Genomic DNA, 16,049 nt, shown 5'->3' with positions numbered 1-16,049 from the left:
CTGACCCTGGGCCACATCCAGAGTGAGTGCGCCCGGGAGCCCAGGCGCGCTCCCCACATCGCCTGCAGCCAGACTCACGCCAGGATTAGCCAGGTGTGGCGGAGACCCCAGGGTGCCCGCACACACCACGCCGGGAGTCAAGCGACACGCACCATAAGGGAGCTACAAGTTGAACACACTTGATAGTCTCCTGGCCCCTCCATGGCATCACCAACACCCATCTATAGCTATCCTGGGATGCAGGTACCCTGGGAGTTCCAGGTTGGACACATCTGATAGTCTCCTGGCCCCTCCCCGCCATCACCAACACCTGTCTAAAGGAACATTCTTCTTGAATATATCCTGGACCTGTGAACACATTGTCAGGAAGCTAATCCTTCTGAGAGGCATTTTAAGGAAGGTTCGGTGTATTCTTGTGAATCTGCTCAGGAAATGTCTTCTCTAGCTGAGATGCAGCTGAACACACTGCACTGGGAAGCCCTACCATGTTGATGGAAAGGAAACATCCCAAAAGTGGATCAGAAAGGTGTCAGAATCAATGGAAAATTTAACCTGGAAGCACTAGAAATTTGGCTCTGTTAATAAGACAATAGCCATTGGATACACTGAAGAAGGAAGATATTCACAAGCATGCTTATTTACCAAATGTCTGAGCTATAATCCTGAAAGCAGACTTTTGGTGAATTGGCAAATTTGAAAAACAGGTCACTTTGCAGGTAGAGTTTCCATGAACTAACAGTTTGTCTGGTTGATTTGCAGTAAACTCAGTTGCCAAGATTTGACCTTAAGGACCTGGCACAGCTTCCTCTTGCACCAACCACTGTGCTAACCAGGCTTGCTCTACCTCATCCCTTAATGGTCCAGTGGTCATTCAGGAGAAAGGTTATGGGGGTAATGGAGGAAGAAGGACCCATGCATCTGGTCTCCCATCTGTCCTCAGGCCTCCATGGGTCCTGACGGAGGGTGCCTCATTCCAGACCTCTCTCCATGCAGAGTGCTGAGCCTCCCCTTGCCAACTTTTGTGTGGTGGTTTTCATGGACAGCCCTCCTGGGTTTCTTCTGGAGCTCTTACTCTGCCTTTTTCTCCTGGGGGAGGCTCTGGGTGGGAGCACAGTGTAAGCAGCACCCCTGGCACTGAACATGCTCCTGGCATGACAGGTTCAGAACTGGCATGACCACACAGGTTTCTGGGGCCAATCCCCATCTCTGGATTGTTTCTTGACCCTTGTGGACCTTGGGTACACTAGAATGCGACACACAGGCATTGAGCAAGGGTGTGTCCTATCTCAGCCCTTCACCCTGCCTTAGCTGGTGGCACCCTTACCTGCCTGGCGTGTCTGGCACTCCTTCTGGATCTACTGCCACCTTCCTCTGTCCCCTGTTAGTCTCCATTCTTGAATAGATTAGTACACTTCATGCCTAGAACCTTCTCTGGCCACCACAGACCTCAGAATAGAAGTCAGACCCTTCAGTCTGCCCATCATTTGATCCCCTGCCTACTTCTCAAGGTGGATATTCTCCCCAAATGACTCAGAGCATAAAGGCTCCCAATTAAGAAAATAAGAAGTCAGGGTTCTGGGCTTGACTTGGCCAGAGACTTGCTGGCCAAGTGACCGTGGGTAAGCCATCTAACCTCTGTGACTCTGTGGAGTGGTCCCACCTGAAAGATGAAGGGCCCCAGCCAGGTAATTCCTCAGGAGTTAATAGGACTGGGCTGTTTATGCTGTCTGCATTTCCTGAGTGAGCTTGATGTGAGACACTGGATAGGATGCTACATACAATGAGAAACACGCAGATCCTTGTTCTTGGGAAGCTCACCATGCAGTGGGGGCATAGGAACTGGTCAATTAGCCACCAGAACAATGTGTGGTGGGTGTACACACTGCCCCTGGGAGGACCAGGCCAGGAAGTTGAAGCCTGGCTCACCTCCCCATTTGTCTACACTCCTTTGTCTCAGTGTCTAAGAAGCCCAAGATGAGACGGAGTTTTGGAAAATCTGAATTCCTGATAGCTAGAGGCAGGGATGAGGTCCTGTGACATTAGCATCCAGCCTCTCTAGGAACTCAAATACCCACTCTACTGATGACACGTGCAGTGTGAGATGCCCACTTTAGCTGGCCTGTTCGCCTCAGCCCATCTGGGCATTCCACTTAAGCCCATTGGGTACTGGCCCTATAGGTATTGGGGCTGTGAGTGGAGCCTCCCCTGTGAGGTACCCCTTGGTTATGACTTTGCATCCTTCCTGGAGCCACCCTTCTGGCCTCCTGCTCCTGCTCTGAGCTCTCATCAGCACTAAAAGCCTCAGTGGCTGCACCCCAGAATTCGGTGTGTGTTGCCTTTGACTCCCTGGGAGCCATTCTCAGTCCAGGCAGCAGGCAGCTGCGTGTGGGCCCTGTGGACAGGTCTTGTGCTGCTTCTAACTAGGTGCTATGATGTGTGACTGACAGAGAGGCAGGGCGGGACTCACTGTTGTGGTGAGGCAGGAACCTTCTCTTCAGGAACTCTAAGAGCAAGGCCTTCAGGCGTTCTTCCTGCAATGGGACAGAACAGGAAGCTCACTTCCTCTGATGACAGTCTTACCTGAGATGGTGGGATGCTAGTATACAGATGCTCCTGTAGACAGCACTTTTTATTTAGTGGAAAAGGTCTTACTCTATATCCCAGGCTGACTCTGAAGACATCTTCTTGCCTCAGCCTCCCTAGTACTAGGGTGACAGGTATATGCCACCACACCTATCCAGATGCCACTTTTGAAGGATGTTGGAGCCAGTTGGGCAGATTAGTGACAGGACTGGGGATCACTGAGGGGCTAAAAAGCACCTACCAGGTGCTTTTCTGCAGGAAAGCCCTGGAAGGAGACAGATTGATCTGTGGGAGCCTAGAAACACAGCTTCACTGGGACCGACTCTGGGTCAGAGTGAGATTCCTCTAGTGCTGAGAGCTGCTGACACTGGGGCACACTGAGACTGCAAGCTTGAGGGGCAAGACAGGCCCATGAACACCTTTACCCCTTCTTCCCCATCTCTGCTCCATCAGGAAATTCTGTTAGCTAGTGCCACCTTCAAAACACCTGACTCTTGACTCCTGCCAACCACCAGGACCTCCTGGGAGCCTCCTCCTCACTTGGCCATAGCCTGCTGCTGGCCTCACTGCCTTCTCTTAGTGTTGCTTCTCCTCTGCTCAGATTCTCCAGCAGGATTTCCTTCTCACTCCAAGGAATGCTCACTCCTTGTGTGGACCTGCCCTGCTTGTCTCTTGACTCTGTTCTAGAGCCTTGGCTCTTTCCTGAGCCTGTGGATACACACTCAACTTTGGGCCTTTGTCCCTTGTCCCTGACATCTCTAGTCTCCCCATCTCCCCTCTGAGTCTTTCTCTAAAGCTCGTCTCAGTGTGGCCCTCAGACTCCTGTCTGATGTTGCCAGGCCCCAGGCCTGACCCCATTCCGCCTCTGTGCTATAGGATTTGTTTTGCTGTGGTTTATATGTACTAATGTTTGACCTCGGACCACTAGATGTGAATTTCACAAGGGTGAGGACTTTCCTGTGGTTCCCTTACCATAACTGGTGCTCAATTAATTTGTTACATATATGAAAGAATGAAATGGACAAGTCTGAGCCCTGGAGCCTCTGCCCCATCCCAGTAGGCATGGGCAGGGAGAGCGCCAGAGTGAGAAGAGATTAGGGACAGACTAAGACTGAAGCTTTCAACCCTATATCAGTGGCTTGGGCACCTATACTATATGCTTATGTGTCTTAGGATGCAAGGTCAAGGCCAAAGGAAGGGACTCACCTGCTTCTTAAAGATGGCATGGTAAGGGCCCAGGGTGACCATGGTGCTGCCAGAGGAAATGGGTAATTAGGTGAGCTGGAGGTCACAGTACCTGCCCTCCCTCTGCCATGAGCAGGAGACTGCCATTTATGAGCACTCCCTTTCTTCCCATCGTCCACCATCAGCTACCTCCTTTTTCTTATACCAGAAGCTATTACCTGTGTGGAGTGAACTGAAGTTTTAGTTTCTGGTTTCTTGAGGAAAACACAGCTTTGGAAAGGAGTTGCTGTGAGGGATTAAAATGAGATTGGAGCAGAGTTGGATCCATATCCCAGCAGAAGGAGCCCCTGACCACAGCCCCATGAACCTGTGCTCAGAGCTGGTCTCTGGCCTCTGTTCCTCACCCTGTACTCATGGCACAGTCTTCCCACATGGTGCCTGTGGAAGGGGACGCTGGTGGGCCTGGCCACCCTCAGAGGGCAGGAGAGGCCAGGGCTGAACCTGAGACAGGGCTCAGCTCAGTGGAAGGATAGCTTTGGTTCCTAATCGCTATTGCTAGAAGCCAGAGAGCACTGTGCCTGTATACATGGTACTGGGATGAACCTGGGGCCTTACACTAGGCAAGGGCTCTCCTGTTAAGCAACAGCCTTAGCTGGCTTGTTTCTGCTTTTGTTTTTTAGATGAGGCCTTGGTGTGTATCCAAGCTGGTCTCAAATTCCTTGGCTTAAGGGGTTCCTCTGCCTGTGACTATAGTGTGTGCCATCACTGCGGACTCCCCTTGGTTTTGCAAGATATTGGTGAGCCTTTGTAATCCACATGTGCAGACATAAGCCTTTTCATCACCAATGAAAGGACAGTTAATTTCTTGGTCATACAGTCATGCCTTCTAAGACCCAGGGACCCTGTTGCACCCTCAAGATGCCACCCAGCCTACCTATAGCGGGGTCAGCCTTCTGCCCCTTGTCTGAGGCACTTTCTAATTGTGAGATCTGTGAAATGAGAAAGAGGACTGCCAGGGCGGGTTGGGTTGTTGAAACTTTGAAGGCTGCATTTCCCAGAATTCCTCTAACTCAAATCCCCATCTTGGGGCATAAATGATAGGCATGGTTGGGACTGTCAGGAGCTCCTTGGCTCTGGCTTCCTCCTAACTCTGTGATGCAGACACGCGAGGGTTATCCTTCCAAAGCCTTAACTCCATCCCACGAAGGCACCCAGTGAGGGTCTGGAAGTAAAAGCCATTAGCAGCTAAAGAGGTCCTTAGGGAGCACCCCAGGGGAGCTTGGGGCGCTTGTGTTAGTGTATGAATGCCTCAGCAGTGGGCACAGCTGCCCATGTGAAGACTGTTAGTAGATGGAGATGAAACTGATCAGGCCCTCCTGTCACACTGCCCTTGGTCAGCAGACCCTGGTGGGGCTGTTGCCATGGGTCCAGGACCCTGAGGATCAAACTGCCCAATCTTACTCACCCAGGTCACTGCATCAGAGGAGGTGTTGTTGGTCCCAGGGAGCATCAGTAAGCCCCGCTGGATGACCATGGCCCTGTGGCCATCAAGGTGGACAATGGGGGGATCTGGAGTCCTGATGACCAGTCCCAGGGTCCCTCTGGACTGATTAGAGGCCTGAATGAGGTTAAAGCAGAGAGGTAGAGGGAAGGTTAAGAAGGTGGCTTTCTTCTGCCCCAGCTTGGAGGGGTGAGAACAAGTCCACCTTAGGAGGCAGGGGTCTGAATTTTTCTTCTGGCTCTACAATAACTTGCTGTGTGGCCTTGGAGAGGTCACTTGCTCTCCCTGAATTTCTCTGAGGTGAGATTATATCCCCTTTGTCCTGGGCATGTACAGAAGGTACCAGTGATGATTTGGGGGAGCAGAGTCCCAGCACTAACACTGCAAGCTATACGGCTTGAGGCAGGTTTCTTAATCTCCTGGTGCCTTCATTTTCACCCTTGGAGAATAAGGGTGTGCCTACCCCACAAAGTTGTAAGGATTTAAATGAGCTAATTTATACTGTGCTTAGGAAAGAAGTTAGCACCTAGTAATGCTACATCCTTCTCTGCTCTGTGGCCCTTGTTAGAATTGTCCATCTGGTGGACACTAAAAGCCTTTGGAGAAGGCAGTGAGCTCAGATTTAGAGTCAGGGATTGGGTTCAAGTCTGGCTTCTTCCATTCACTTAGCAATGAGATCTTGGACAAGTACCTTCAGCTTGTTGGGCCCTGCCTTGCTGTTGTCTAGGTGGACCTTAACAGGGTGTGGCATGCTTAAGGACAATAGTCCATGGTCACAGTCAGCGCCTTGCTTGCTCCCTCTCGGTTCACCCTCGTTGCACTACATGTAAAGGAGTGCAGAGATTTCTGTCATCTAAAGCAGGAAAATGGAACATGTCTTTCAGGCCCAGGCTGCCTAGCCAGGGTGCTGGAGGAGAAGCAGGCACTATACCCACCTCCGGCCCGGGCTGCAGCATTCTCAGTGACAACAGCTGCCAGAGGTCAGCTTCCTAGAAAGCAAAGACTGTGTCAGCTTCAGAATCCTGCAGCTATGTTCTGAGAAACTGAGGACTCGGAGGAGTTCGATGAGACATAGATGCCCCCACCAATGCCCTGCCTGCACAGGGATCAGCCTCAGCACAAGAGGAGCCGCATGTCAGGCTTTCCAGAACTATTTATCTCAAATGGTTAACTTTCTGTAGCTTTGATGATTTTTCTCCCAGCATTCAATTACAAAGAACTCTTTTTTTTTTTTTTTTGACAGGGTCTCATGTGTCCCAGCCTTGCCTCAAACTCACTATGCAGCTGAAGATGACCTTAAACTCCTGATCTAGCTCTTGAGTGCTGGGATTACAGGTATGCAGTGGTTTTGTGCAGCGTCTGAGATCAAACCTGAAGCTTCATGCATATTATATAAGTCCTCTACCAACTGAGCAACATCCTCGGCTCTTAGTATAAAAATTCTAAATAAATATCAAAATTGAAATAATTTTATAGAGAAAATCTGCACACTTGTCATCTAGAGTCTGTTAATAATGACCTATATTTGAGTATCACACTCCTTCCCATCCATGCTCTATTGATTTTGGGGGTGGTGTTACGATTGAACCTAGGTCCTCACACATGCTAAGCACATTCTTTACTGCTGAGCTACACCTTCAGCTCTGTTCCACTGGGTTTTGAACATCACACATCATTATAGAAAAGACTGTAGAAATGTCTGAAGTAAAATTCAACATCTCTTTGCTTTTTCCTCTGAATTCACCCTGGGGATCACTGTTGATGTTTTGGATTATATCCTGGCAGACTTCCTTCTCCTCACACACAAGCATTAACAGAGGGGACGTTGCAGCCACATGGTCCTGCACCTTGTTGGTGCCACTCAATATCAGAAACTATGGAACAACCCCTTTTTTTTTGTCTTTTTCAGACAGGGTCTCCCTGTAGCCCCAGCTGACCTGGAACTCACTATGTAGACCAGGTTGGCCTTGAACTCACAGAGATCCACCTGCCTCTAACCTCCCAAGTGCTGGGATTAAAGGCGTGCACCACCACGCCCAGCCCTACAACCCCATTTTTATAACAGCTGCATCTTTCTCTACACAGCATAAACACAGTCTGGTTAATTTTGCCAGTTCCTTGGTAGTGGGCCTATAAATTAGCTTTGTCTCTTATTCTATAGCAAATGAAGCAATAAAAAACACTCTGACACGTGCACGCTTGCCCACCAGTGTAAGCGTTAGGCATGGAATTGCAGGGTTCATTTCTAACTGTCTCAGGGCTGTAACACCTGTGTGGGATGGAGGGCGCAGCAGTAGAAGTCAGGAGACTGCGTGTAGTCCTGCTCCCACCTGCTGGATGACCTTCCCCGTCTGCTGGTATACAACATTTAAATTACTGTTCAAATATGAAATGAAGTTTCAGGATGTAGCACATTCCATTTGTGGTGTCAAATGGACACTCAAAAGCTTTCAGCTTTTTGGATTATGGATGCTCAGCCTGTATATGACCTTTACATATGTAACATTACACACACGTATGATTTATATAAAGTTAGAATGAAATCAGTATTTTGAAGGGGTGAGGAGTGAATGAGAAGAGAGAGAGGGAGATCGTTTAGCTTTTTAGATGCAGCAGTCAAGAAAGGGCTGGGTGAGGAGACATATTGATACTGACAATGGAAGGAAGAATGTTCCAGGTAAGAGATGAGTATGTTCAAAGTCCCTAAGGTGGGAGCCAGTTCAGCCTGTGTGGATGGAATGCAGTGAGTGAAGAGACATGGAGACAAGGCCAGGGCTCAGACTGCCCAGACAAGCGCCTGGATTTTCCTCTACACAGTAAGGAGCTACTGTAGGCTTTTGCGCAGTGATCTATTGGGATGCCTTGCTCATTGATCCCCACCTCCCCTGCATCAATCTTGGGAACTGCTTATTCTCAAAGACCAATGTGTGCCTCTTTACCACTGTTAAGGCCACTCTCAGACATGCCTTCCCTAGCTGCAGCATCCAGATGGTCCTCTGATTGCCCTACTTGCTTTAAGAAAAGCCAGTCAGTTATTTATTAAGAATGTAATGTTAGAATCCAGCCTCTGCTCAGGCCACAATACCTGCAGCAGCCCTTCCCCTCTCCCAGATACTGACAGGCACCCCACCAGAGACACTGTGTGAGTCCCTAGGTAACAGACATCCCAGGGCCAGGACCTGTCACCTGGAAGGTCACACATCCTATTCCCCATCCCCTTTTCCTGCCTCCCTTCTAGGAATCAGAGAGTCTGGCTGCAGGATGTACTGTAAAACCTCCCCATCCTCAGAAAGCTATAAGAACAGATCCCACTTCTGCCACAGGGGCTCTGCTTCCTGTCTTCAGAGACCCCACCGTGCTGCCTGTCTCTGGTACTGGGGACTGAACTCGTCTCAGAACCCTCCACCCTACTGTTGCCTCTGTCTGTCCATGGCATTAATAACTTCTAATAAATTCTTTATTTCCAGCAACCCATCTCAGTGTCCTCTTGAACCCTTCCCTCTCCAAACTTTCATGTGTCAGACCATTTTCTAGTTCCATGTTCTATTTCCCTACCAGGCTCTGAGCTCTACATGGCAGGTACCCTATGTGCATAGGACCTGACCCACAGCAGACTTTCATAACCGAATGGGCACTTGTTATGAAGAATGTGAGTGTGTTACTCTTCTCAGGTGATGGGGTTTGTATGTTGGATTCTGAAGGGTAAATACAAGCTAGTCAGGTGAGGCTGCCCAAGTCCAGAGAGGGAAAATGACTTCAGCTACCTGGCCTTGGTTTCCTCATGTGAGAAGCAGAACAGGAACCTCTTGTCCTTTCCCACTCCCCTCCCTCCAGCACTCACTGTGGAGTCTTGCAGGTCCAGGTGAACCTCCTGACTTGAGTAGAGGCAAGACAGGATGTCATTGTAGACCTCTAGCCAAAAGGCCATGTCTGCCATGCTGTCCTGGGCTAATCCTGGAAGGGGTGGAGGAATCACATGCTCTGGCCTTGGAGCCAGCTGTCCTGGGTGGCAGGGAGTCACAAGCTTCAGGGAAAGGATAGAGGGAAGAAATTCAGCAGGAACAGCTCCCCTGGTGGATATCTAGTCACAGCTTACGATGTTGACAGGCATAACCACATCTGAATCACCCAGCAGCACCAATAGATGGAGCCGTTATGACCACCATCTGTCAAAGAGGAGACTGAGGCCCAGAGAGCTGATGTTGTCCACTCAAAATCCCATGAGATAGGAGGTGGAGTTGGGCTTTGAACCCAGAAGCCTGACCTCCTTGTTGTCTCCATTGGGTCCCCCTTGAGTGTCTGAGCGTTGTCCTTTCTGAACCCTGCCTGCCCCTCCTATGTCTTGCCATTTGCAGGGAGACAGCAAGGAGCAGTGGACAGGAGTTGGGCAGATCTAGCTAGCCACAGCCCCTCTCTGCCCTCAGTTTCTCCATCTGGGAGCTCCATTGCAGCTGGGGTACTGCATGTCCTGTAGATTCTGAGCTGACCCAGCTGCTCTCCTGCTGGGCTTGACCTCCATGGCTTCCCGTTCTCTCTCTCCTCTTTTGCTGACCACCTCCTTCATTTGCTCCTTTCTTTCTGGAAACTCCCACTTCAAGAAGCCCCATGTCCCTTCCTCTTTGCCTGTCCTCCCCCCAGCAGATCCCCCAGGGCCTATGGCAGTCAGAGGTGGGCTTACCTGCACTCTCATCAGGATGGCCTCCTCTGTGAACTCTGTATTTGTCACATAGTACTGGAAGTCATCAGGACCCGAGATGATTGGGGCTACAATGCAGAAATGAAAACCAGCTCAACCAGAGGCAGAGGAGGAAAGGAGGCTGTGGGGAGGCAGGGAAGCTCCTCCTCCTTCTCTGCTCAGCCTGAAGTTCCTCGGCAGTTGGGTGTCTGCCTTCTGGAACAAGTACTATTTATTACGTGAATGCTTTTACCAGGTTTAATATTGTCCTAACAGGCCCTCTCCATGGGCCTTTCATCAGTCCTGCTTAACAGATAAGGAATCTGAGGCTCAGAAGGGAAAAGACATTTTAGAGTCACAAGCTATATTGCCCCCTTTTTCCCCATTAGAAAGTAGCCTCCTTGTCCCTGGGCTCATTCCTAGAGGCATATGGCAGGAGACAGCTGACCAGCAGCAACATACGGACAGTGATGTGCAGCAGGTCTTCCAGCAGTGAGTTGAGCAGGCTTGTGGCCACGGGGCACACCTAGAGAGAAGGCAGGAGGGGTCCCAGCTGGCATGGGGCTGAAGTGGAGAGACCCTTTCCCTGGGTCCGCACCTGTCCCCCTCATGACTCACTATCTTCTGGAGGAGAAAGGGTAGTGATTTGTCCAGGGTGCCTGCCACCAATTTCAGCAGTTTGTTCACCAGCAGGGAGTCTGTCCTAGGGGAGGGGTGATGGGTACGATCTAACATGCCATGCACAGAAGTCTGGGGCAGGGAAGGGGAAGCTGGGCATCGATAAGGAAGATCCCTCTGAGCAGGACAACATAAAACTGGAGTGGCTGCCTCCCTCTTTGCTGGCATCACCCCCCCCTTCCTGCCTTTCCAGCTCTATTTGTTCCCCCTTTCTGTACTTTCTATGACTTTCTGCATTTCTTTCTGATTTGTTCTCTCTCTCTCTTTTGAATTTTTTAAGCAGGAAGAGGCCCCACTGACAATGGAGATCATTACTGGCTTCCTGGTTTGGGGCTGGACAAACAGAAGGATGATCCATAGTGGCCCCCTTGATTGGCAGGTTCTGTGCTATGTGATCAACATGGGTTATCTCATCTCTTCCCCAGGATCACCCCATGTGGGATGGGTACTGAGTGAGGAAACTGAGGCTCCTAGCAGCTGATACTTGTCCAGGGCCCCACTGGCAGGTGGCATATGCAGTGTGTAGCCTTGAAGGAGCAGCCGTCCCAGCCCTGGGTTTCAAAGAAGGACCGGTGCAGGACGGCCTGCCACCCACTCCACCCAGGCGAGGCTTAGATGCAACAGGAACTCACGGCTTCAGGATCTCAATGCTCAGGCTTCCAGGTGGGGTATGGCACTCCTCGAGGGCCACCTGCGTTTTGTTGCCTATCTGTTCTAGCCGTACTCCGATGCGTATGTTCTTGATGACTCTGAGCCACACAATCCTGTAGGGACAATACCTGTCTGAGGGCAACCCTGAGATGGACCACATGCTCTTCAGCTTGCTACAGGACCCAGTGGGCCAGAGGTCATGTTTTAGCATTACTACACTATCCCAACCAAAGCAATGGTATGTTCGTCAGAGCCCTGACCATCACAGAGTACTTCCTTGGGCCCACATCTCCCATCTAAGAGCTATCCAGGCCTCATCTTCCTTAGCTTTGGACATCAATCAGATTGGACCCATTCCAGCTGAAATGGCCCTAGAATGCTCACATCTCTATTAATTGGTGAAGCTACATCAAGAAAGTCATACGACACAAGAGAGGCAGTACAGGCGCATTCCCAAAGGGTGTTACAAGCCACCCTGCTTCATTTGCCAATGTGGGTCCATAGCATTGCCTATGCGGGCAGCCATATGTACAACCACACACAGCTCAAGGTGTGCAGGCAGACACCTGGTCTAGTGCAATAGGGAGCTGGACTATATCCAGTTACAGAATGAGGCTTAGGTAATGAACACTTCTGCTTTAGCTGCCCAGCCCAGGGTCCCAGCCCTCCCAGGCTGTCCCATTAGAGCCTACCTGCCTACATGCACAGACCACATGGCTGCCTCCCATCATGGAAGAGAGTCCTTGTTTCAGACTCACTGTGTGATCCTGGCCAGGGCTCTTTCCCATTCTATGCCTCAGTTTCCCCATCAGTCAAGAGTCTTTGAACAATGCCCAAACGGAAAGGATTGCTGTGATCTTTGTGGCAACATATGACTTTTGTTAGTCCGGCCGGTGTCTCTTACCTCCTGGCAGTGTGTGGTGAAGAAATGTCATGGCTACTTACTCCAGGAGTGAGAGGTACAGTTTGCAGCGCAGTGTGACCTGTAGCAAACTGTCACTTAGAATTTGCAGGGTGACCTCAGGTCCCTTGGCATCTTCTATGACCAACCTATGGGAGGCATGGGGTGAAGTATCTGGGCAGGCAAGGCTTCAGTGTCTCTGTGCGTATCTGGAGTAGTTAGAATGAGAACCTACCCCAGGAGAGGTGGAGGCAGCTCGGGGACAGTCTGTCCCCTGGCCACAGCCCAGTTGTATGCCACAGAGCTCTGGTTCCAGTCTTTAAGCCCTGAAGGATAGTCCCTACCCCTCTCTGGGTCCTTGGGTCAGCCTCTAACAAATCAGGGTCTACAGCACAAGTCTGTGCATAATTAACCATCTGAATTCAAGCATATGCCTCTTGAGCTGAGGCTGTGGCTCCATGGTACAGTGTTTGCCAAGCACTCATGGGGCCCTGGGTTTGATCTCCAGAACTAGGGGATCAGAAAAGCCATTAGGCAAGAGTATGAGGGAGTCAGAGGCCTGGTAGTCCCTGTGACATCCATGAAGAACCCACAGGCTGCTGGGCATCCTTGGGCCTTGTGGTCCTTTCCAAGGCCTCAGTCCCCTCTTTTCCCTGAGCTCAGAGGAGCTGAGGTTACACTGTGAACATCAATGTAAGCTAGTGGTTCATTTGTAGTCACTGAGACAGGCAGCAATAAATTCCCTTCTACTAGAGAAAAACTGGCTTCCAGCAGGGAACCTTCTAGAAGGGATTTTTGTGTGTTTGTTTGTTTTGAGACAGGGTTTCATATAGTTTGGATTGGCCTCAAACTCTCAATGTAGCTGAGGATGGACTTGAATTTCTGATCTGTCTCTATTTCCCCAGTGCTGGGAGTTCCGGTGTATGCCTCCAAGCCCAGCCTGGAGGATGTTTGAAGTACGGGCCTCTCTGGTGCTTTCCTTTTGTTCTTCCAAACTATGCCCCGGACTAGGATAGGCTTACAGCTGTGGCATGACTGCCTGATGGGGGAGATTGGTGCCTAGTACTAACACTTGGCATGGCTGGGCTGGTGTGGGCCTATACTGCCTCCCAAACTTCTCTGGGAAGTTCCCCCTGCATCCTAGTTCCTTGGCTTTTCACCCCATTTCACCCCATCAGAAAATTTCTTCTGGAGTCTGTATTCTTAGGACCCATGGGACTTTCCTTGCTCATGTTGGGGAGAGACTGATATGTTCGAGGCTGAGCCTGTGGCTACACAGGTCACCTTGAAGGATACTGTCCAAACTGAAATCAGTATCTTTCATTGCAGATTCTTGTACTGCTAGGGCCAAGCAGACAGTGTCAGGGGCAGAAGCAGCTTGGGACTGCCTGGGGGCTATGGACATTGACACCAATGATAGTCATGTGGGCGGTCAGGCCAGGTGTAGGCAGATTTTCACTTTAAAGGCATTCAGTATTATGGGTTGCATTGTGCCCCTGCCTCCCAGCACATATGCTGAAGTCCCAGAAACCCAGCACATGACTTATTTGGAAAGATGCTGGCTGTACACATGATTAGGGTGAGGTCATACTTGAGTAGCACAGGTCCTAGTCCAACATGGCTGTGTCCTTACAGAAAGGGATTTGGATGCAGGGAGGGTGCCCTGTGAGGTAAAGGCAGAGGATAGTGTCAGGCTTCTGGCACCAGCACCAGAGATTGTGAGTGAATGTGAGGAGTGAGGGCAGAGCCTTGCTTCCAGATGGGAGAAGGTGCAGACACCTTCCCCAACATCCAGACTCAGCAGGGAGGCTGCTGGGCTCTGGGCACCTTGGTGCAGCCATCCTGCCAAACTCATACAATTGGGAAACCTGGATTTTCAAGTGTGAGCGGTTAATTGAAAATATTTTGAAAACACTGTTCAAGTTTGGAAACTGCAAGTTTAAAGAAGTGCATTGCTGACCCTGATTTAGACCCTTCCTGGGAAGATTTGGAGAGGCCTGGAGAGGTAGTGGCATGGTAGGGGGACACCCACTTCATGAATTCAAGGCTGGGGGATGCTGTAGACCCCATGCTGCCTGCCTACCTCTTCTCCACCTGACAGGGCAGGTCCCTGAGGAAGAAACAAGGCAGAGATACCCTCACTGGCCACTCACCCGCCTGTCTCCAGCAGCTCCCTCAGCTCTGGCACAGTCTCCCCAGAGAGCAGATCCCCAACCACTGATAGGTCCAGCCCTCTTCTCTTCTTGACGAGGTGCTCTCTGACGAAGGGCAAGTCATCCAGGACAGACACACTCTCGCTTGAGGCTCCCCCAACGGGCATTCTGATCACATGGTTCAGAATTTCATGCTCCGAAAATAGATCTGAAATGTCTGAGGACACAGCAACTCCTGTGCTCATTCAGTCATTCAACCAACACCTGCAGGTACCTGCTCCTAGCTGCCATTAAGACAGTCATTCAGCCACAAGTACTTATTAGGAGACTAAGCCTCGTGTCTCACTATGTTGCCCAGGTTGGTCTCAAACTCCTGGCTCAAGCGGCTCCTGGTTCAGTCTCTCACCTTGCCACCAAGCTCAGCCCACAAATATTCATTAAGTCTTACTCTGCTAGGTTCAGGGAGCAGCATGGCTCCCCATACTCTGGGATTGAAGTGTGAGTTGGGAAGAAAGACAAGCTAGCACTCAGATCAGCAAACAAAGTAATTTTTGGAAGTGATGTTACAAAGGAAATAAAACGGAGCAGAGTCAGAGCATAACTGGGGTGAGGAGGGCCTGTTTCAGACACAGTGGTCAGGGAGGGCCGCTCTGAGGAGGAGGCCTCGAATGGACACCTGAAGGACGTGAGGAAATCCGTTATGGGAAGAGCAATGTAGGCAGAGGCAAAGGTCCTAAGGTTATGAGCATGGTGAGTTTGCAAAACAGAGACAGGCTGGGACAAGCTGCTCGCAGGCAAGAGGCAGGGAGAACAGCAGACAGGCGGATGGCCAGATAGCAGGTGCTGTGTTCAGACAAGGTCATTGAAGAGGCTCCAGTAGACAGCTGTGGGAGCCCAGAGGATGGAGACTTGCCACGAGGAGATCAGGGGAGACTTCATGAGGAGGGCTGGCTAGGACTTTGTTTCCCAGGCTCAGTCAGAGTTCACCACATTGAGGAGAGAAAGGCAGAAAGACTTGCATTGGCAAAGGAGGCAGCGGTGAACTCTATGGAGTGGGCAGGGAAGGTGGTGGGAAGATACTGGAGATGCAGAGCTTTGAATGTCAGGGTGAGGAGATGCTCAGGGTAACTGGGAAGCCACTGCAAGTGTTAGGACAGAGGAGGGACAAGGGGAGCCCTGGTGCTGGTTAGTGGGAGGTCAGAGGAGGAGAAGCCAGAACTGGGATCTCAGCTGTCCAGCTCCACCTTCTCCAGGGTCCAGCCTCTCCTCCTTCCCCAGGGTCCTGCTTTTCTGCCTTACCCAGGGTCCTGCTTCTCCTCCTTCCTAGGATCCAGCCTCTCCTCCTTCCCCAGGGTCCTGCTTTTCTGCCTTACCCAGGGTCCTGCTTCTCCTCCTTCCTAGGATCCAGCCTCTCCTCCTTCCCCAGGGTCCAGCCTCTCCTCCTTCCCCAGGGTTCTGCTTTTCTACCATCCCCAGGGTCATGCCTCTTGCAGCTCATCCCTTGAGATTCACCTGCTTCCAGCTGGCTCTGACTGACCCGCAGGAGGAGTGGGCTGTGGGTCTTCCCTTGGGCTTGGGGCAGCAGCCCCCAACAGATCAGCAACGTCCAGAACAGCAGCATTCTCCCGTCAGGACCTGTGGCCATGGAAGTGAAGCTTGTGTCCTTCTCAGGGACCCACAGCCCTGTGCCCCCAGCTCTGTCCCTCTGGATCCATCTCTTCA

The 16,049-nt window shown here is 50.9% G+C and overlaps 1 protein-coding gene across 1 annotated transcript in view; it reads right to left on the bottom strand.

The window, feature by feature from the left end:
- Positions 1–15,948, bottom strand: part of LOC103731645 — a 19,003-nt gene extending 3,055 nt beyond the window's left edge. The window contains exons 1-13 of the mRNA XM_008830024.1: positions 15,840–15,948; positions 14,328–14,544; positions 12,219–12,323; positions 11,255–11,386; positions 10,563–10,647; positions 10,407–10,470; positions 9,948–10,033; positions 9,111–9,293; positions 6,205–6,258; positions 5,234–5,386; positions 3,987–4,054; positions 3,790–3,835; positions 2,468–2,531 (exon numbers count right to left, since the gene is read on the bottom strand). Coding sequence (XP_008828246.1) covers positions 2,468–2,531; positions 3,790–3,835; positions 3,987–4,054; positions 5,234–5,386; positions 6,205–6,258; positions 9,111–9,293; positions 9,948–10,033; positions 10,407–10,470; positions 10,563–10,647; positions 11,255–11,386; positions 12,219–12,323; positions 14,328–14,544; positions 15,840–15,948 — 1,366 coding nt within the window. The remainder of the gene's footprint in view (positions 1–2,467; positions 2,532–3,789; positions 3,836–3,986; positions 4,055–5,233; positions 5,387–6,204; positions 6,259–9,110; positions 9,294–9,947; positions 10,034–10,406; positions 10,471–10,562; positions 10,648–11,254; positions 11,387–12,218; positions 12,324–14,327; positions 14,545–15,839) is intronic.
- Positions 15,949–16,049: the final 101 nt, after the last annotated feature.

The sequence above is a fragment of the Nannospalax galili genome, unplaced genomic scaffold (genome assembly GCF_000622305.1).
Source record: "Nannospalax galili isolate Female #2095 unplaced genomic scaffold, S.galili_v1.0 scaffold1174, whole genome shotgun sequence".
Classification (NCBI taxonomy): domain Eukaryota; kingdom Metazoa; phylum Chordata; class Mammalia; order Rodentia; family Spalacidae; genus Nannospalax; species Nannospalax galili.
The sequence above is the reverse complement of the archived record's forward strand: the minus strand, read 5'-3'. Positions and strand labels throughout refer to the sequence as shown.